General features: G+C 52.4%; 1 protein-coding gene across 1 annotated transcript in view; it reads left to right on the forward strand.

Annotated features, from left to right (window-relative positions):
* Positions 1-5733, forward strand: part of BCL2A1 (BCL2 related protein A1) — a 7462-nt gene extending 1729 nt beyond the window's left edge. The window contains exon 2 of the mRNA XM_077774310.1: positions 5469-5733. Coding sequence (XP_077630436.1) covers positions 5469-5576 — 108 coding nt within the window. The 3' untranslated portion in view covers positions 5577-5733. The remainder of the gene's footprint in view (positions 1-5468) is intronic.
* The last annotated feature ends 15340 nt before the right edge of the window (positions 5734-21073 follow it).

Consider the following 21073-nt stretch of genomic DNA (forward strand, 5'->3'; position numbering starts at 1 on the left):
GGCGCCCCGTAGCACTGACTTTCTGTAAGTACTTCTGCCTCCATGGACCCTCCTTCCAGCCCCTGGTCCCAGCCCTCTGTCTCCCCAGAGAGGAGATACGCACTGTTAGCAATTATTTTACATGCAGATCTTACCTATTGAATATCTCTATAGAAAATATACACGCTACGTTTTTGTAAAAAAAATTTTTATATGTATAAATAGTACATGGTGCTTATTCTGTTTTTTTTTCACCCAAGGGTCTTTAAAATATTATTTTAACAAGTCCCACAAAAAAAAAAAAGAGAGAGAGTCCTACATCGATGCTGTTGTGTGTAAATGCCGTCGAATGTCCAGCCATCTCTGGCTGATGGATACTCAGTTATTTCCAGTTTGCTCTCGCAGCGGTCCTTCCCAGTGCCTTTATCCGTGCCTTCCCTTGTGGGTGTCACGCTGCTGGGTCCTGGGACGTGTGCGTTGTTTGATGCCTCCAGGGGACTGGGCCCAGGGGTCCCCGCACCCGCTGACCGGCTCATTTCCCTGATCCCCGGGTTCAGAAAATGCATCGAAGTTCTCTTGTTTTGGCCCCTTCTCCGTTGATTGCCAGTGAGGTCGAACATCTTTCCATACGTTTACTGACCATTCGTAGTCTTTATTCGGCGAGTTGCCTATTCGTACTCCATTTTCCTACTTTTTGTCTTTTTCTCATTGATTTGTAGCCATTCTTTTTTGTATGTTTTTATTTTCATGTACTTTTATGTACAAAAATTATGTGCGGTAAATACCTTCTAACATGTTAATTTTCTTTTTAAACTATAGCGGCAGAGGGCGCCTGGGTGGCTCAGTCGGTTAAACATCCGGCTTCGGCTCAGGTCACGAACTNACCCACATTGTGTGAGCTCGAGCCCTACTCTGGGTGAGCCCCCTTTGGGTGAGCCCCAATTCTGTCTCTGTCTCTCTCCCCCTCTGTCCCTCCTGAGATTCTCTCTCTCTGTCCCTCGTTCACTTGTGCACTCTCTCTCTCTCCAAAAATAAAATATATATATAGCTGTCTTTGGTTATTATAAATGTTTTATTTCTATTTTTATTTACTTTTTAAAGATTTTATTTTTGAGTAATCTCTACGCCCAACATGGGGCTTGAACTCATGACCCTGAGATCAACAGTCGCATGCTTCTCCGACTGAGCCAGCCGGGCGCCCCTGGTTATTATAAATGTTGTAAATGTTGACGCACCCACATTTTACGGGGTGTCCCCTGCATCTTGTTTGAGGCTTTCTGCTGTCATGAAGGGGCTTCCCGTAGCTGGTCCCCCTCCGCCCTCCCTCTCCCCCCAACTCAGACTGACTTGCGGGCTGGATGGAGCCTGGGGGGGGTCCGGCTCTCTTCCGCCGGCTCTGGGAAGCTATTCTGGGCGACGGGTGGGAATTCCCACTGTGCCACGGAGTTTCCAGTGAAGGCAGAACTCTAGCGCGGAGACGGCGTGCGAGCCTGCAGGGGAACCCAGTCCGCAGCTCCCTGGGCTCAGACTGTGTCCTGGCGCCTCACGCGGTACCGGGAGCACATATGTGGTGATGAACGTACTAAACACTTAACAGTAAACCGTCTGTTTCGTGAGCTCGTGGAGGTCCCCGCCGGTGGGGGCACAGGGTCGTCGGAGAGTTTCTGGAAGTAGACTCNGCGATACGCAGGCGTGCCCACGCACACGCAGCCCTCACAGGGCCCTCGGGGGCAGCAGGCTGACGCGCCGGGCTTTCCCACCTGAGCAGCTGGGCGCAGAGACGTGTCGGACGCGCTCCTGAGGTGCCCCTTCTGGCCCACGCGGGGCGCTGGCCCGTGACGGGAAGGCTGGACCGTGGCCTGGTCCTACGTGTGTCCGCACGCGACGGGCCGGTGCGAGTGAACTTGCTCGTGAGGGCTCATCTCGGGGCAAATGGCAAATGGCTGCTCTACAGTCAAGGCTTCCTGACCCACAAAACTCGGCCAGACGTGGCCGACCCGAAGGCACGGGGTCTCCGGTCCTGCCCGCCGTCACCGGCTCCAGATGCGAAACGCGTGCCCGTCATGAGGGGTGAGGGAGCAGGTAGCGCACAGCCGGACGGTACCGACCTTCTACTTACTTTGCGGCTGTGATTAGAGACGTTGTGAAAACTTCCGGGCCAGGAGGGCAGTACTCGGGGCCGCCTGGGCAGGGCGAGCGCCGACTGTGAGGCACAAGTGTAGCGTCACCGTTAGCAGTAGTGGTAGCGTTGCCGATTCGGTCCTAAATTATACCGTTGAGGATTAGATATTAGTCACCATCTAAACCAGATGCCCTGGAGGGAAAAGATAGGCCCGTGTGTGGCCAATGCCACTTACAATGTGACCTGTCTCATTTCTGATTGGTTTGAGTCGCCCTCCCTCCCCCGCTTCGAAGGGGAGTCAGGAGCGTTTTGCGAAACGTCAAGTAGCTGTGGAGGGCACCCGGGACATTCCGGGAGGTGTAACCACACAATTGTGAAAAACACCCCAACACGGAAAGAAAGCCCCTTGCAAGGTAGGGGCGCCAGGCAGCGCTGGTGCTTTCCCAGTGACCGGAAGAGTCAGGAGAGCTAAGGCAAGCCGGGTTTTGCTCGGCTGGTTGTGGTTTTCTCTGATCCTCCAGCTCTGAAGGGGGTCTGTTGGTGCCGAACAGCGGGACGCGCAGACTCGGGCACGGCGCCGGGTGCCCTCCCAGCAGGGGCGTCTCAAGGGGCGCAGAGCGCTTCCCGCGGGGACAGGTCGCTAGCGGCCTCTCACATCCTTTGATTCCTTAGATTTGGGGACCACGTTCTCCTTATATTTCTCTCCAACTTTGACTTGAGATTTGAAGTCATTTACTGAAAAGGAAGGAGAAGCAGTTCCAGCCCCCCCCTCGGCCCCCCGCCATGGACCCTTCCGGAACGTGCTCTAGCTTGGCCATCCCTCTCGAGCCCTCACCCTCACACCGTTCGGCCAGGACCCAGGCCAGTCCTGCTGGCCGCTTGCCCAGCGCATCCAGGCCACGTCTCTCTGGCCTGACGTCGGCCCGAGCCGCGTACCGGGCTCCATCCTCACCCTGCTACCGTCTGCTCCCCACACGGCAGCCAGAACTTGAATTCGCTCCTGCCCTGACCTAATGGGAAGCCTCCCAGACACCCCTGCACCCGGGAGCAAGCATAAAATAAAGTTTTGACTGCTGAATCAGAGCCCTACCTGGTCCGGCCCTATACCCCCAACTGACCCCATTTCCTGTGAATCTTTCCTTTGCTCTTATAGCTGCAGCCTCCCTGGGTAACAAGCTAAGCACACTCTGCCTCGGGGCCTTTGCACTTGCTGTTGCTGAGCCTGGAGCCACCAGGGGTCTGCATCGGCCCCGCTGCCCTTCCCAGGGGTCCACTCCACGTTGTCCTCGGGGAGTCTCCCTTAGCTGTCCCATCTCTGACGGCACCACCACTGCTCTTCCCTGTACCCTGCTGAACTCGCTCCTACCTGCTTATCTGTTCCTTGACTTTCTCTGGGACGAGAAGTCGAGCTTTGTGAGGCCAGGGGTCCTGCGTGTTTAGTTCACCAGTTTGTTTCCAGGGCTTCAAACACTGCCCGGCATGCGGCTGATGCTCAGTAGATATTTGTCAAATGAGTACGTGGAGTGAATATCACCAGGGAAACATGCGGATAACATTGTGGTGTCTTCCTAGATCTAAACACTTCTGAGGATCTGGGTTTCTTTGAATTATTGATGCAGGACATTGTTTTATGCTGTCGGCTTTCTTGAAGCCAAGGTCGCTGAATCTAATGAAGTATTCCCCAAAGTAACCAGATCTGGGCGCTGCTGCTTTATTCCCACATTACGGACAGGACGTCGAATCCCTATTTCTCTATTTTCACACGATGGTTTTAAGATACGAATAGCATCACTGAAAACGTATTTTTGAAAGAAGAAACACCACTCGTGCCCCGTAACCATCTGCGTGCGTGCGTCCTGTGTAGTTACGACTGAGGTGAATGCAGAGCTCTCTCACGTGAGGCCACGAATATTCTCAGCGCTGCCTCACGTCTTCCACACCAGCGTGTGTAGCGCCTACGGAACATCCCAACTTCACGCACCATAAGTACTTAACCGGTTCCCAATCGTTAGACAGTTGGGCTGTCTTCCTTCTAGAAATAACGCGTCACGGCCGCCCTGGGTGTGTTTCCGCCCCCTCGCAGAGCAGGCCACCTCACCATCAGTGTCTGACGGTGGACTGACTGCCCGTCGTGCTGATCTCGGGACACATACTGCTTCCGGAAAGCGCTCTGCCAACGGAGGACGTCACAGCAACTCCACCAGCAAGGGGGCAGGACCATTAAACATAATCTGGGGGTTTCACAAGACTCGAAATAACAAGATCAATTTAATAGGTCTAAGAAACAGGGAGACCTATTACCATGTGAATTTCTTTAGTTGCTGGTAACGTTGAGTTTTCCTCACACACACTGTGCGTGATTCATGTGTGTCTTTTCAACACTTAAGGGCTCGACATGATTCTCCTACCCTTGAATAAGCCCTTTCATGATGAATATAAATATTTTCCTGGTCAGTTCTTTTCTGTTTTCTTATTCTGTTAAAATACACTTAACATAAAAGGTATGGGCTTAACCACTTTTAAGCGCCCACGTCAGCAGTATTAAATAGTCGCACTGTTGTGAGGTATCAGCAGCATCCACCCCCAGGACTCTGCGCCCCCTGAGCACGAGCTCCCCACCCCCCATCATGGTAACCACCATCCTACTTTCTGCGTTTATGGTTTTGACTATTGCGAGTACTTTGTGTCGATGGGGTTACTCAGTGTTTGTCTTCTTGTGACGGGCTCTGCCCGGTGAGCACGACGTCCATCCACGTTGTAGCAGCTGTCAGAACGTCCTTCTTAAGGCTGAGCGCCATTCCACCCTTCGGTAATCCACTCATCAGCGGGTGGACGCTTGCCTTCCTTCCATGTCNCCCCCACCCCTCCCCAGCTCTTGCTCTCAGAGGTCTCAAAAATGAATCAACATTTAAAACAGTTTTTTTTAATTAAAAAAATTAAAAATGTGGCTGGGGCACCTGGGTGGCTCAGTCAGTTGAGCGTCCCACTCTTGATTTTGGCTAAGGTCATGATCTCACCATCTGTGGGTTCAAGCCCCATGTTGGGCTCTGTGCTTGGGACTCTCTCTCCCTCTCTCCCTGCCCCGCCCCTGCTCGCTCTCTCTCTTAAAGTAAATAAATAAACTTAAAAAAAAAATGTGGCTGGTAGATCCTTAAGCTTCCCCCTGTAGCTCTCACGGTATTTCTGTGGGTCGGTGCTGCCCAGAGAGGCGCAGAGTAGGACTGTGGGGCAATGATGTGATGGACAAGGTGACGCCAGTGCGGGCGTGCAGGGGCCGAGTAGCTGCCTTTGCTGAGTGGGGGTTTGCTCTCCATCCCCGTACACCGCCTCCTCTGACTTTTAAAATGTGAAATTTATTCAACAACAGGAAAATGGCTTTGTAAGGAAGTTCGAACCCAAGTCTGGCTGGCTGACTTTTCTGGAAGTCACAGGAAGGATCTGTGAAATACTATCGCTCCTGAAGCAGTACTACTGACCGGCCAGAAGAAGCGAACGCTCCGGATTGTGAAACCTGCCTAGTTTTCACAGCACTCACTCCCGCCGAGCAAACGACCTGGGTGATGTAACTCGATCTTGCAGAGTTACAGGAATTTTGTTCTCGTTTTGATGAATAAATTGTATTTGTCTCAGTATGTAATTTGTGTCCTGCCTGAGCGTCGAGCAGAAGGGCAAAGCCCAAGACAGGGGACGGGGATTGAATTAAGGGGCTGGGGGGCCGGGGAGAGGGTGCCTCTTCTGCCCCGGGGACAGGTGTGCCCATGACCCAGAAGTCATTTTCCGAGTCACCCCTCCGACTGCATGGGGGTGGGGTCTACATCCTGCCTGCAGGTGGCCCCGGGGCCCCGGGCGCCCNGCAGCCAGATGCGGAGGGGGCTCTGGGCAGTCGGAACAGAGACGGGTAAGTGACTCCATGCTGAGCCACAGTCAAACCTTCCCCTTAGAAAATGTCACAAATTACACAGTTGTGTCCCTTCTTAGATCCTGAGCTCAGGTCTTGAGGTCGGTATGTTTGACTGCAGTGCAGGAGGGCCTTACTCCGTTCTAGACCCCCTCTCTCCCTCCTCCCCCGCCGCAGGGGCTCGCGCTGGAAGCACTGACAGATCCCGTAAAGACACCAGGCCCTCCCCTCTCAGCTCCGCGCTTTCACGGGGGATTCGGTTAATTCACGCTTTGCTTCCTCTGGGATCCTTTTTTTTTTTTTTTTTTTTTAGACNATTTAAAGAAAACCCTTCAGAAATCACTCTTAGAGTCGGGGTCAACTCCACACACCTGCACACAGATTCCACACACACTCTCAGTGCCCCCGGGGTCAGGCTCCCGGTGCCCGACGCGCAGTGCAGAGAACCAGACACCGCAGCCTGCGTTTCTGTCTTCTCTCATCTCGTCTCGTATCTTATCCTATCTCGCACAGGTAAGCGCAGGCTGGAGTCTCCATCCCCTGTGCTCCCCCCCCCCCTCTGGTGACCATCAGTTTGTTCTCTGTAGTTAATAGTCCCCTGTGGTTCTTCTTTTTTTAAATTTTTTAACTTTTATTTATTTTTGAGAGAGACAGACCGCACGGGCGGGGGAGGGGCAGAGAGAGAGGGAGACACAGAATCCGAAGCAGCTCCAGGCTCTGAGCTGTCAGCACAGAGCCCGACACGGGGCTCGAACCCATGAACCGTGAGATCATGACCTGAGCTGAACTCAGATGCTCAACCCACTGACCACCCAGGCGCCCTGAGTCCCCTGTGGTTCTTAACAATGGGGATTAGACACTGGGGCAAGTCGGCAGGAAACACTCTTTGCAGAAGTAACTCTGGCTTATCACCCAATCCCATCTGAGAGCCACGTCCCTGGGGATCATGTCTGCCCGTCTCACCTTGGCGCCCCCTCCCCGCTCAGTGTGTGAGGTCCTCCCACCCACCGGCAGGAATCGGCCGAGTGCAGGGGGGAAGCATCAGGAATGGACACGAGGAAGCGCATTCGGGTTCAGCCGGCTGGGGTGTGTTTGCACAGGAGCCCACAAACCCTGACCTTTAAACCGCAGTGATCTCATTAACCAAGTAGCACCGGGAAATCCGTGACATTTCTGGCTGGGTTTTTGACTTGGTCTTTCAAAGTGCAGCTCCCTGTGTGTTTTATTACAAAAAAAAAAAAAAAAAAGAAAGAAAGAAAAAGAAAAACCACACACACACACCACATACAAAAACAGGGAGTGTTGACTCTTAGCTAACGCTGCACACAGAGAAGAAGGCGCAACAGATCACAGACCTAAATGTGAGTTAAAACTATAAAAATCCCAGAAGAGACATAGGAGAAAATCTTCTCAACCTCAGAGTGGGTAAAGATTTCTTAGCTATAACACAAAAACCTGCACCAGAAGGAAAAAAAAACTAAAAATTGTAGTCTTATAAAGACACGATTTAGAATTATACATCAATAAAGCTGTCACAAAAAACCCTGATCTTCAAAAGAGCAAACCACAGGGTGTGAAGTAACATATGTCACCCTAATAGCTGACGAAGGACGTGTGTCCAGAATACGGGGAACACAGTTCGATAAAAACACAACCACCAACCAGATTTTAAAATGGGCAGAAGACGTACACCTCACGACAGCAGGTGCACTGTTCGTGTGAAGACACCACGCTCACCAGGGAGAGGCAAGGAAAACCCGGGAAGCCCCCCCAGAACGGCTGCACGGACAGCGCCCCCGCCCGGGCTCCGGGAACGCCCCCACCTGCTGGCCACGCCGGAAGACACACCACGTCTTTGGGAAGCCGCGTGGCAGGTTCTCGTGAAGGGAAATGCGCACGGAGCCCCGGGCGCGGCAGCTCGGCTCCTGGGTTTCCGCTCAGAAGCAATAAAATGTGTTCCCACGACCCTCAGCAGCCGTCTTCACAGCAGCCGAGAGACCGGGACACAGCCCACGTGCGCCACGAACTGCACACCCACGTCACGGCGGCCACTTGGCAGCACTCAGGTGCGGGCTTGCCCACGGCCGGACTCCTCGCAACACGTGGGCGGGAGAAGCCAGTCCTGGCAGCAGACGTGGGGTCTGGTGTCATCCACGGGAACCTGGAAGAGACAAATCCAGCGTCCGGTGGCAGAAAGCAGGCGAGCAGTGGCCTGTGGCGGAGGGTGAGGGAGCCAGCGGGCAAGCTCTGCTGCGGTGACGAGGGTGTGCGGTGGCAGAAATGTGCCCGAATTCGTCGAGCTGCTCCCTCGTACAGGCTCTCAGGACACCGCTACCTCAGACTTGTATATTTGTGGGAGTTTGAAGTCCGCATGTTTCCCAGCAGACAGCAAGCCCTGTGAGGGCAGGAGCCCCGGCTGTCTGTGCTCACCTTTCCGTCTCAGAGTCTAGTTCAGGGCCAGGTGAAAGCTCAGTAAATACTTGTTTACAAACAGATGGACGTGCGTTGGTTTTGGGATGGGCAGCCCGCGAGGCTGGGGCCAGGCTGAACCTCACGTTCCCGGTGGCCCCGGAGGGTAATGGCTGCTTCTCAGTTGTTCACGCGCACTATCGACTTCAGATAAGTGATCACCTTTAACTGCCACAGCTGTCCCTGAGCTAGATACTGTCCCCCTCTTAGAAACAGGCTGGGAAGAAACTTGCGCCTGGCACGGGGTCATAGGGCCGGTGGGCGGGTCCCTCGCTGCCCTGGGCCCCTCTCTGCACCACTTCCCCTGACCCCACGGTGCCGCCCGGATGCCTGCTTCCTTCCCCATCCCGCTCACACACTCCCGCTGGAACCGTGTGCAGACGCCAGCGAGCTGGGGCTGGTCCCCACCCACGGTGACCGGTCTCCAGCAGCCCGGTGGGCGTCCTCGCCTCCCGCATCTGCGTCACCTGTCCACGCGAGTCCTCCCCGCAGACCTGCCCCAGGTTGAACTGGGCGTCGCTGGTTTGGATCTGGAAACTTTCTGCAGAGGGCGCAAAGCTGCTGACCGAACGTTGGCTCTGTGACCCCGTGGGGCTTGACAATAAAATCTTTGCGGATGTTTGGCAGCTCCGTGTGGCTATTCTTTTATCTATCTATCTATTTATATTTTTTACATTTTTAAAATTTGTTTAATGTTTTATTTATTTCTGAGAGAGAGAAAGAGACAGCGTGAGCAGGGGAGGGTCAGAGAGAGGGAGACACAGAATCTGAAACAGCCTCCAGGCTCTGAACTGTCAGCACAGCCTGACACGGGGCTCGAACTCACAAACTGTGGGATCGTGACCTGAGCCCGAAGTCAGACGCTTAACCAACTGAGCCACCCAGGTGCCCCTATATAATTTTTTTTTTTAATGCATCCAAGCATCCAAGTTAGCATCTAGTGCGATAATGATTTCAGGAGTGGATTCCGGTGAACCATCCCCTACGTGTAACACCCAGTGCTCATCCCAGCAAGTGTCCTTAATGCCCATCGCACACCTAGCCCATCCCCCACCACCTGCCCCCCAGCCACCCTCAGCTTGTTCTCTGTATTTAAGAGTCTCTTATGTTTTGTCCCCTCCCTGTTTTTATATTATTTTTTGATTCCCTTCCCTTCCATTCTTGTTTCGTATCTTAAATTTCTATGTGGCTGTTTCTGCCGGGAGATGCTGTGAGGGACGCAGCATCAGGACGGACACGACTGAATCATTTTTCCGCCGTGTTGGTGGCTTTTCTCCGATTCATCTGCCTTGGGGCTGACGCTGGGATTCTCAGGACAGCTGACGGAGCCTGGGGTATGATTGGTTGGCTTTCCGGAGTAAACCCAACTGGCTCACAGGAGCACCGAACCCATGACGGGTGTTTGCTGAAACCTTTCTAAAGCGGAAGGCTGATGACCACGCTATTTGAGCGCCAGAATAATACATGCATCGGAAGCGTTTATTATAGACACTCGCAGCACAGTTAGTCTGACACCGTTTATTTCCCCGACTCCGTCGCCTGCTGCCCTGAGAACCCCAGACGTGCCCACCGCGTCCACCTGTCTGCCGAGCACCTGGATTCGGACATTTTTCTTCCCTCCTCCTATGGTTTCGCAGCTGTATATTTGGAGGCCAAGCCCTGCACTCGCGGAACAGACCTCGCTCCTTCCCGCCTCTGCGGGAACATCCCTTCAGCCTCTCGTACAACCAAACCAAACACACAGTCTCGCCCTGACGACCCCGTTTTCCTGGTCTTGTTCGTAGAACTCCTCACCCGCTCTCCATGCTCTCCTCTCACTCTCACACCTAGTGATCATCACTCCCAAGCTCAAGGATGGGGTACCAGGCCTCAGGTTTCTTGGCACAATGACATCTACACAGCAGATGACTCTACGTGCTGTTAGGTGACTCTGGGGACACCAGCGTCCTGGTCTTCCCCGCTCACTGGCCACTCTCTCTCCTTCGATGAATTCCCCTCGTCTTCCCGAGCCAGCTGCCCCGCTCTGAGCCCTGGGGCGCCGCTGGCTGGTCCTCAGCACCCTTCTCTCCCACAGCTACACTCAGACTTCAGCTATGGCACTCGGTGTGGTGGCTTTGCGGGTCAGCCACATGCTGGTGGCCCCCGAGGTCACGACTGCAGCCCAGACCTCTCACCTGGACTGCAGACTCGTATTCAGTGCTCATCTGACATCTTTCTACTTGGATAGTTAACAATCATATCGAACTCCCATCCTGTAAAATCTGTTGTCACCACTCCCGAAACTTGTAACCCTCCCATCCTTCGCCATCGTGGTTAACGGCACCTCCATTAACTCGGCAAATCCTTTAGAGTCTTCCACTCCTTTTCTCTCACACCCCAAACGCAACCCATCAGGAAATACCACTTGTTTCTATTGACAAAACACCCTCAATAGTCAGCAATTTATTATCTTCATGTTTACTACCTGATCCAAGCCACCTAAAATCTCTGGCCTGGATTTTGCAGTGACCCCCTAACTGCTCTTCTTGATTCTGTCCTTACCCCTCCCATCATGCAGCTAGAGAGATACTTTACAACGTAAGATAACTTAGGGGCGCCTGGGGGGCTCAGTAAGTTAAGCATTCGACTTCCGCTCAAGTCATGATCTCATGGTCTGTGAGTTCAAGCCCCGGGTCAGGCTCTGTGCTGACAGCTCAGAGCCTGGAGCTGCTTCGGATTCTGTGTTTCCCCTTCTCTGCCCCTCCCCCTTATCAAAAATAAATAGACATTAAAAAATTTTTTAAAAGCAATGTAAGATAACTTAATTCATAAGCTATAGGATGACAGCTGCGGCATAGGGAATACAGTCAGTGGCATAGAGAACACAGCCAGTGGCATAGAGAACACAGCCAGTGGCATAGAGAACACAGCCAGTGGCATAGAGAACACAGCCAGTGGCATTGTAACAGGGTCCGTAGTGACAGATTGCAGCTACACCATCTGCAGAAGCTGGATCACTGTGTTGCATCCCCTGAAACTAATGTAACATCGTGTGTCAACTGTACGTCAATAAGAAGAAAAAGAGAAAGATGTAAGATAGTTCCTCTCTGCGCAAACTCTTTCCACCTCCCTCCAAGTAAAAGCTAGAATCCTTAGAACATTCTTACAAGGGCGTCCGTGGCGCTCCACAGCCCACCTGCCCGGGAGCCGCCGGAGTGCATCCCTGCGTGGCGGGCGCACCCTGTGCCGTGGGGGGTCTTACACGTCCTTCTCGGTCTCCCGATTTCTGCCTGGGATGACGTGCGGCTCCTGGGGTAAGACGTGGGGACACAGATGCCGACGACTGTCACGAGGCTCCACCACAAGCCCACAGAGTCTCTGTAGATCCGGAGATTTCACCGGCATCATCCGCCGTGTGGCACGTGCACACACACACACACACACACACACACACACACACACACACAGTCCCGGGGGAGGCGCGGCTGCTGTGTTCTGTGCTCAGAGGTGTGGCGCAAACAGGGAAGACTCTTTCCCCCGAGACAGTCAGGGTTTACAGAAGTAGACAAGGCTCTTCTCTTGTCAAAGGTCCATCCAGGGTAGCTGTGGACACCCAGCAAACGAAGGCCCCCCAAGTTCAGCAGAGGCGTCTGAACAGCATACCGCGTCCGCCCCCCCAGCCCTGGGGCTGTCTCCACCAGGGAGTCCTCCGAGAGCTCTGCTTGCCTGCTGACTGTGTCTGTTTGTCCTCAGCCTTGTTGCTGTCCCACCAGCGGCTCAAACTGTGAACTTGGTTTCTGGGAGTCATCCTTTAACCCCCCTCACCCTCCATTCCTGTTCTTCGGCCAGAAAGTAACCAAGTAAGTCCTGGCGACTCTGCTTCTTAAATATCTCTCAACTCGTCCACGTCTCTCCTTCTAGCGCCTCAGCTCCCTCCTGTGCTGATCCAAGCTACCATTACCATTCCACGCAGACGGCTGCTGGAGCGGAGGTGACCCTACCCCGTCGTGCCCCCCCCCCCCCGGTGATTCAGTGCAGCGAGGATAGTCACCTGAAATATAAACCCAGCATCAGCCCTTGGCTTTAAATCATGCAATGGCTTTTCATTGCTCTTAGGAACTTGTGTTCTTCCACAACCCCCGGGGTCATTCTTCGTCTTCACTTGGGTGTGGGCTGGACTCGTGACTTGCTTACAAAGAGCAGAGAGTGTAGAACGGGGAAACGAAGGCCCCGTGGAGGAGCCTGGCGAACACTGCTTCGGTCAGGTGATCACAGGGGACCGGCCATGAGAGCACGTACCTTCGGTATCGTGGGATAGAAAGGGCATTAATCGCCGTGGTGTTCCTCCCCAAACCCACAGCCCCGGGAAAGCATCGTCACCAGCGGAGGGACAGTGTCCAGAGTCCCTGACCAGCGCTCCCCCAAACGGCAAGGTCATCACAAAACACGGGGAGGGCTGAGGACGGGCCGGATGAGTCTGTGAAGACATGGCAAGTAAACACAGTGTCCCGGACGGGCGCCTGGGACACAGCGCGGGCATCAGGGCAAAAACTAGCCAGATCCAACGACGCCTGGAGTTTCGTCAGTAGCAACGTTCCAAGGCGGGCTTCTTACTTGTGACAGAGGGGCCGCGGGGAGCCGTGGGGGGCGGCGTGGGGGCTTCACGGGGGCTCTGTCACCACTGTAGCCTTGATGTAAATTTAACCTCTAAAAAGGTTTAATACAACACAAAGAGGCAAATGAAATCAACCCCAGCCTCCTCTCACCAGCTCTCCCCCCGGCTCTTTGCTGGTGAGACTTTCCAGCCACCTTTCAGTTCCTCTGAGCGTCACGGGGCTTTCCCTCCCGGGCCTTTGCACATACTCGTCTCTTCCTAGAAGACTCTCTCACCTCCCCCATCTCCGCCCTCACTCCCCCCTCACCTGTTAGTGCTTGCTCAGCCTTGGTACTCACTTCCCCGTGATGGGGGCGGGGGAGGGGTCACCAGCCCTTCCTGACCTGTCTAGACGGAGGGGGTGACCTGTGGGGGCTGAGCGTGTCAGAGTGAGCGTGTTCGTTCCAGTCCTTGCTCATTGGCACGTGGTTTGGACACCAGTCTGTGGCCGTGTTTGCTGAACATTGGTATGAACACAGATCACTTGGGCATCGTGTTAAAATAGAAATACAGATTCAGGGGGCACCTGGGTGGCTTAGTCGGTTAAGCGTCTGACTTTCGCTTAGGTCATGATCTCGCGGTTCGTGGGTTCGAGCCCCGCGTCGGGCTCTGTGCTGACTGCCAGCTCAGAGCCTGGGGCCTGTTTCAGTCTGTGACTCCCTCTCTCTCTGACCCTCCCCTGCTCACGCTGTCTCTCTCTCTCCTAGACATAAATAAAACATTAAAAAAAAAAAGAAATACAGATTTGGGGGGGGGGGGGGGGCTGAGGCCCTGCCCGCCCAACAGGGTCCCCAGTGCTGCCGATGCCGCCGCCTCAGCGCAGCACGTACGGCAGGGGCGGCATCACGGTGCGCTGGCGAGGACGAGTGTTAGGGCTGTAAACGCAGGAGGGCACCGTGCCCGCAAGGAAACCCGTGCTCGCCTCACCCCAGAGGACGGAAACGCTGCTCGTCTCTGCACTCTCCTCTCGCCTGCCCCACCCCCACCCACCTGCTCAGCTTCCACACAACTCGTCCAACCGAAAGGTATGTGACCACTTCAGGATCACAGAGGTGAATCAATGGGTTTTCCCTGGTGGTGTGACTTTTAGCCAGAATGGCTGCCTACTACCTGGGGCAGAGGGAGCCACCCTTTTCTGAATACTCCTAGTTTGTAAAATTATTATTTTTTTAATGTTTATTTTATTTTTGAGATAGAGACAGAGCATGAGCAGGGGAGGGTCAGAGAGAAAGGGAGACACAGAATCTGAAGCAGCTCCAGGCTCTGAGCTGTCAGCACAGAGCCCGACGCGGGGCTCGAACCCACAAACCATGAGGTCATGACCTGAGCCGAGGTCGGACGCTTAACTGACTGAGCCCCCAGGCACCCCTGTAAAATTATTTTAACCTGTGGTTCGGTCCCCCAGCAAGGAACACCAGGGGCCTTTTCTCTTGCCCTGGACGTCCGTCATCAACTTGGGGTTTCACAGCGTCAACCAAATGCTTTCCCACCGAGTTGGCTCGGGACCCAGCCTCTGCGCGCTGACCTAACAAATAGGCACCGCGCGCCGCTCTGTGCCGCGGCCGGGGCTGCACCCCCAGGTCGGGGCAAGTGTCCGTGGTCCAGGCTGACAGGGCGCTGCTGGGACGCCAGAGGAGACGGGTTACCTCGGGTTTGGAGAGCCTGATTTCGTCCACGTGCGTGAGCTTGGCCGGACACGCGCCGTCTCCAAACCCGTTTCCTGTTGTGCAACAGCGTCACAGTCGTGCCTGCGTCGCAGTTTGTAGGTCAAGCCCCAGCACCGTACGTGGCAGACCCAGCGCGGCAGGTGCGACCGTTCTAGCCCGGACGGCAGCTCTCCGCCAGCCAGAACACAGTCCCGTGTTCACCCCGAGCACCTACACGTGGCCGTGGGGCCACCGAATAACCCGGCAGGGACACGCAGGGACGGTTCACGCTAACCGCGCAAGAGCGCACAACCGAGAAAATCCTTCTGAGACATTTGTTTTCCCAAGCTCCTTGCCCCGGCCCTTGTTTCCAGGGACTTTCCTCTCTTTCTGTCCCCGCAAGTGCAGGGGTGCTAACGGTGTGAGCTCCCTTCTTTCCCTTGGACTTACTCACCCCTGGGGGCTCGGGGAGCCGACCGCGAGGCCGGAGGGGGGGGGTGGTGTGGGCAGGAAGCCACAGGGCTGGGCTGGTGCGCTCCCCGCTGACACGTGTGCCCCGAAGGAATTTTCAGAAGTGACAGTGACAGGGTGGGAACGCTCTCCTCCTGAGGAAGCCACGCTGGCGGTGCTGTGACCCGGCTGGAGGAGCGTTTGATGGTCTGGAGGACGGGCGGGAGCCCGAAGCAGCAGGTGTCAGGAGGGGTCTGTCGGCTGACACTTGGGGAGCGAAAATCCTCACTTTTCGCACGGTGATCCCTCCCACCGCGGGCTTGCACGAAGTTTACTTATTTAACCGGTTGGCGGGGTTTTTTTTTTTTTTTTTACCTTTTCTTTTGAATTTTAATCTTACGGAGAAGTCATAGAAATAGATTTCCCATACGCTCCTCACCTAACGTCCAGTAACAGCAACCTCTTCAGCGTAACGTACAATTATTCAAAGAAAGAAAGTAACACCAACACCACACTGTTAACTGATGTACAAGCCTTACCGGAATCCCAGCGGTTTCCCCAGTCACACCCCCCCCACCCCCACCCCGCGGCCGGCCCGGGACAGCCGACGGTCTGAGCGGTGCTCGCCAGTCTCCTTACTCTCTCCGGCCCCGGAGTTTCTTGGTCTTTCACTGTCTTTCCTGACCTTGAGACGTCTGAAGAGTGCCCGTCAGGCGTGTGGTAGAACGTCTCTCCATTTGGGTTTGGTTTTTTCATGACTGAGGTTTTCATGGTTTTCCTGATTTTTCCGGTGGGAAGGAATGCCACACGAACGGAGCTGTGTCCTTGCAGTGTGTCGTGGGAGGGGCACACGTGCCCTGTCACACGTCAGCGGGCACGGTCTTGTGGGGAGATGCCCCGGGGCCACAGAGATGTTCTTTGCGTTCCTTATTCTCGCGCTCGCTGGTTTTAGCTCCTGCTCACGGTTGTTGCCTGCGCTGGTTAGAAGAGCGGCGTTTGCCTAGTGGTGATTCTCCGTTTCCATCGTCCTTTCGCATTGATTAAGTAAGACTCAGGATAAGGGGTTATGTTTATTGTTATTTATCAGCATTCATTTGTCAATCACTAGGGACCTATGGATATTTATTTTATTCCATGGGTTATAAAATAAGACTATTATTTTGTAACTCAAACTGTCCCAGCTTTGCCCACTGGGAACCCGTTTGGGTCCTGGCTCCCCTCCCCACGTGCTCCCTTCGGTTCTGATCACCTCCTTACTCTGTGGCACAATTAGATTTTCCAGACCCATCTCTCTCCTGCCTCAACTCTGGAAGCCCTTCCTTCCTTCCTTCCTTCCTTCCTTCCTTCTTTTCTCTTTCTTTCCTTCCTTCTTTTCTCTTTCTCTCATTCATTCTTTCTTTCTTTCCTTCTTTCTTTCCTCTCTCTCTGTCTGTCCTTCTAATTTATTGGTGGAGAATGACATTTGGAAACCGGGATCTGGACGCTAGATTTCATTCCTGTGAGGATCACTGCTTCTAGATCCTCTAAGGAAGAGACCTAAGAAACCTAAGCATGTATCTCTAACCCACATCTCTATTTCTGTGTCTATGCATTTCTATATCTACTTAAAATCACAAATTCACATGGACATTTCCAATTCCAGCCCAACACAGCAGGGTTCATGCCAACCTCCCCTCCTTCCTTATTTGTAACTTGTTTTCCAGGACAGGGAGGAACTGGGACTCGCATTACCTACAATGTATTTACTTATTCTGCCCAATTCTAGAACACAGATAAAGTAGTTTCACAATTACTAGTTTATAACCTTTTGAAAAACAAGTGTCTTAACTAGACTGACCATATTTGTGTGAAGCTATTTTTGTCGTTAGTCTTACAGAAAATCAGAATCAAAATGCTGTTTTCCACAGTCACTTCAGTTAGCTCTTCTCCAGCATCTGTTGTCATTGTTAATCGTGTACAGTGCACTTCAGTGTCCGTGCACCTGCTTGCACTGCTCTGCCTGTATGCACGGGCACACATGTGTACGCAGACGTTGTCGGCCTGGTTCCGAGGGTCGGAGCTACACAGACAGGTGTCATCAAAGGAACATCCCTTTCCCCTCGTCACACGGCTGCTCCCCTCCCCCTCTCCCACCCTGTCCCCACCTATTCCCTACAGGTGATGGTTTCTGGTTTATGTCTATTGCATTTTTTTTGTCTTTCAGAAATGGGTAGATATGCGTATGTGTTCTTTTATACTGTCCTTTATTTTAAGCACACGTCATCGACATTAAGCTCACCCTTTTAAAATGCCCAATCCTTAGGTTTTAGCACATTCACAGTGTTTTGCAACTATGCCCTCAGTCTAACTTTAGAACACTGTCATCACCCCCAAAGGAACCCCGCACTCCTTCCCTCGCAGCCCAGGCAGACACGCAGACACTGTAGGTCTCTGTAGATTTGACCGTTCTGGCTATTTCGTATAAATGGGATCATACAGTGTGTGGCCTTTTGTGTCCGGCCCCTTTTACTGAGGTCCATCGTGTGGTAGTGTCTCATATTCCGAGACTGTGAGGGTTCGTGTCTTCACTCGCTCACAATCACCAACACTTCTGTTTTTGATTCTAGCCCCCCCAGTGGGCGTGAAAGGGTCTCTTGGCGGTTTTGTTTGCATTTCTCTAGTGACTAATGCTGCTGAAATCTTTTCATGTGCTTATTAGACATTTAACTTACGTGGAGAAATGTCTGTTTAAATCTTTGCTCAGTTTAACATCAGATTATCTTTACTGACGAGCTGTAAGAGTTCTTCCTGTATCTGGATTCAGTTCCCTTATCATCTACGTGATTTGGCAATCTTCCCATTCTACAGATTCTTTTCATTCTCTTGGTGACATCCTTTGATGTACTCATGTTTTTAATTTTAATGAAGTCCAATGTACTTTTCTCTTGTTGCTTGTGTGCTTGGTGTCAAAACTAAGAAACCACTGCCTAATCCAAGGTTGATAAAGGTTTATGCCTACATTTTCTTCTAAGAGTTTTGTTTCAGCACCTATTTTTAGGCCTTTGATCTACTTTGTGTTAAACTTTAATTATGGTGTTAGGTAAAGATCCAACTTCCTTGTTTTCCAATTCTAGCACCATTTTGTTTTGGAAAAGACTATTCTTTCTGTGTAGAATCATCTTGGCACTCTTCTTCAGGATAATCAATTGACCATAAATGTGAACGTTTATTTCTGGGCTCAATTCTACGTTACTTACCTACCTTTCTGCCAGGACCACAGTGTCTTGATTACTGTAGCTTTGTAGTAACTTCAAGTTGGGTAGTGTGAGTCTTCCAACTTTGTTCTCTTATTTCAAGACTGTTTTGATTATTCTGGGCTCCATGCATTTTCATAAGAATTTTAGAATCAGCTTATCAATTTGTGCAAAAAACCACGTCCGATAGATATTTCATTGACTCTATAGATCAATTTGGGGAGCAGTGCTATCTTAACAATATTAAGTCTTCCAATCCATGAACATGGTATGTCCTTTAACTTCTACATGTTTTCTTTCTTTCAACAATGCCACGTAGTTTTCAGAACTGTAACACTTGTTAAATTTATTCCTTACTCTTAAGTATTTTTTTTGATGCTATTGCAAATGAAATTGTTTTTTTAAATTTCAGACTGTTTATTATAAAAATCTGTATTAGTCAGGGTTCTCTAGAGAAAATGAATCAATAGGAGATATATATTTTTATTATGTATACCTTGTATCTTGTTATATATCTAATATTATACATACATGATAAATGTATTTTCTCTTATGATTTTAATAACATTCTTTTCTCTAACTTACTTTATTGTAAGAATGTAGTATATAATATATACATCAACTGTGCATGTTATCCGTAAGGCTTCCATCAATGGTAGGCTATTAGTAGTTAAGTTTTCAGACAGTCGGCTGTCTGGATGCCTGTTATTTGTTTTTCTTGCCTACCTGCCCTGTAACCCAATTTTTTTTTTAATTAAGAGAAATTAGCCCTTTGTCTCTAGTTTATATTGCAAGTATCTTCTCTCAGTTTGTCAGTTGTCTTTTAATTTTGTGTATGGCTTTTTATGCTATGCATAATTATAAAAAAACTTATAGGTAGTTATGAATCCATCTTTTCTTTTATTGCCTTTGGATCTTGAGTCATACTGAGGATGTGTTTCCCTACCTTGAGGTTAAGGAAGAATTGTTCTCTCTTCTGCTACTGGTATAGTCTCAGTTTCTACACTTGGTGCTTACTCCATGCAAGGTTTTTTCTTACGTATGGTGTGATGTGTGGACATAATTTTATCTTTTAAAACATGGCTGTCCAGTTGTCCCAGCACCATTTCCTAAGATCATGCTTGTCCCCAGTGATTTGAGATATCATCTTTGCCATACCCTAAATCTCCATATGGCTTCAGGTCATTTCCATTGTGTGTTCTATTGTGTGCTCATACCATACTGTTTTAATTATAGAGGGTTATAGTATCTTTCAAGGTTAGGAAGGGCCAGTTCCCCAGGGGCCTTTCATTTTCTCTGTTTTCTTAGCTATTTTATTCTATTCTGTTCTATTCATTTCTTTCTAAGTGGGCTTCACGCCCAGCATGGGGCCCATTGTGGGGCTTGAACTCACAACCCTGAGATCATGATTTAGGCTGAGCTCTAGAGCTGGTTGCCTAACTCACTGAGCCACCCAGGCGCCCCTTTCTGCTATTCTTGAACGCTTGTTTTTCCATATGAACTTTAGTGAAGTTGATTAATATATGAGTTACTAAAATTTCTCTAAACATCCAATTATTTTACAATTCAGTCTCTTTATCCATTAAATTAACCCTCTCGCCTTTTCAAGGGACCATTGGTGTCAATGTGTGAGGGGCACACCTGAGGGCAAGAGCCTCTCCACACCTCGGTACTCCCTGGAATGACTCTCTCCTCTCCTCCCACTGCAGCTAAGTGCTCGGCCAGCCCAGAAGGCTCGGGTCTCCCCTCCTGCGTGCTTGCTCCTGTAAAAACAGCGCGTTCACAGGAGGAGCGGGTTCCAGGCGTCCCAGGGAAAATACTGCTGGGCCGGAACCTACCGGGCAACCTATTCTGGGCCCGGAATCCCCCAGACGTGAACACGCTGACCTGGTGTGGAAAGCCACCTGCCGAATCCACCCCCGTCCTACCCCTCGGTCATAAACCGGCTTCCTCCGACCCACTGGCAAACAGTAAAGTGCTTTTGCCAAAAATCAAGCCATTTTCCCTTTAACCAGCAGGACTGGTATCCCATGTACTGCTCATCAGCCCGCCTCGGCGCTCCTTTCGGCCCCACACAGCTCCCCGCGACACAAGGGTCCCTCACAGGAACCCAGGCTCCTGCTAGGACCTGATTGTGCCCCCTCCCCGAGCCCGGGATGGTCCCCGAGCCCGGGATGGGCCGGCCCGAGCGGGCAGCCAGGGCCACGCGGCCACTTGCTCTCCGCCAAGGTGGGCGGAGGAGCCGCCTTCCAGGAGCTGCGCTGAGATGGGACAGCAGCCTCCCTCCCCGGGACCTGCACCGAGCCCGGACCCTGCCCCGGACCCTCCCCTGGACCCTCCCCCGGACCCTCCCCCAGGCTGCACCGAGCCCGGACCCTGCCCCGGACCCTCCCCCGGGCTGCACCGAGCCCGGACCCTCCCCCGGACCCTCCCCCGGCTTGCACCGAGCCCGGACCCTGCCCCGGACCCTCCCCTCGGCGGCACCGAGCCCGGACCCTGCCCCGGACCCTGCCCCCGGGTCCCCGCGGAGTCCAGATCCTCCCCTTGCCCTGGGCTGCACCGATCCGCCCCCGGGGCGGCCCTGAGCCCGAACTCTCGCCCCCGCCCTGGACTGCGTGGTGCCCGGACCCTAACCGCAGACCT

Source organism: Crocuta crocuta, unplaced genomic scaffold (assembly GCF_008692635.1).
Source record: "Crocuta crocuta isolate KB4526 unplaced genomic scaffold, BGI_CrCroc_1.0 scaffold7, whole genome shotgun sequence".
NCBI classification, from domain to species: domain Eukaryota; kingdom Metazoa; phylum Chordata; class Mammalia; order Carnivora; family Hyaenidae; genus Crocuta; species Crocuta crocuta.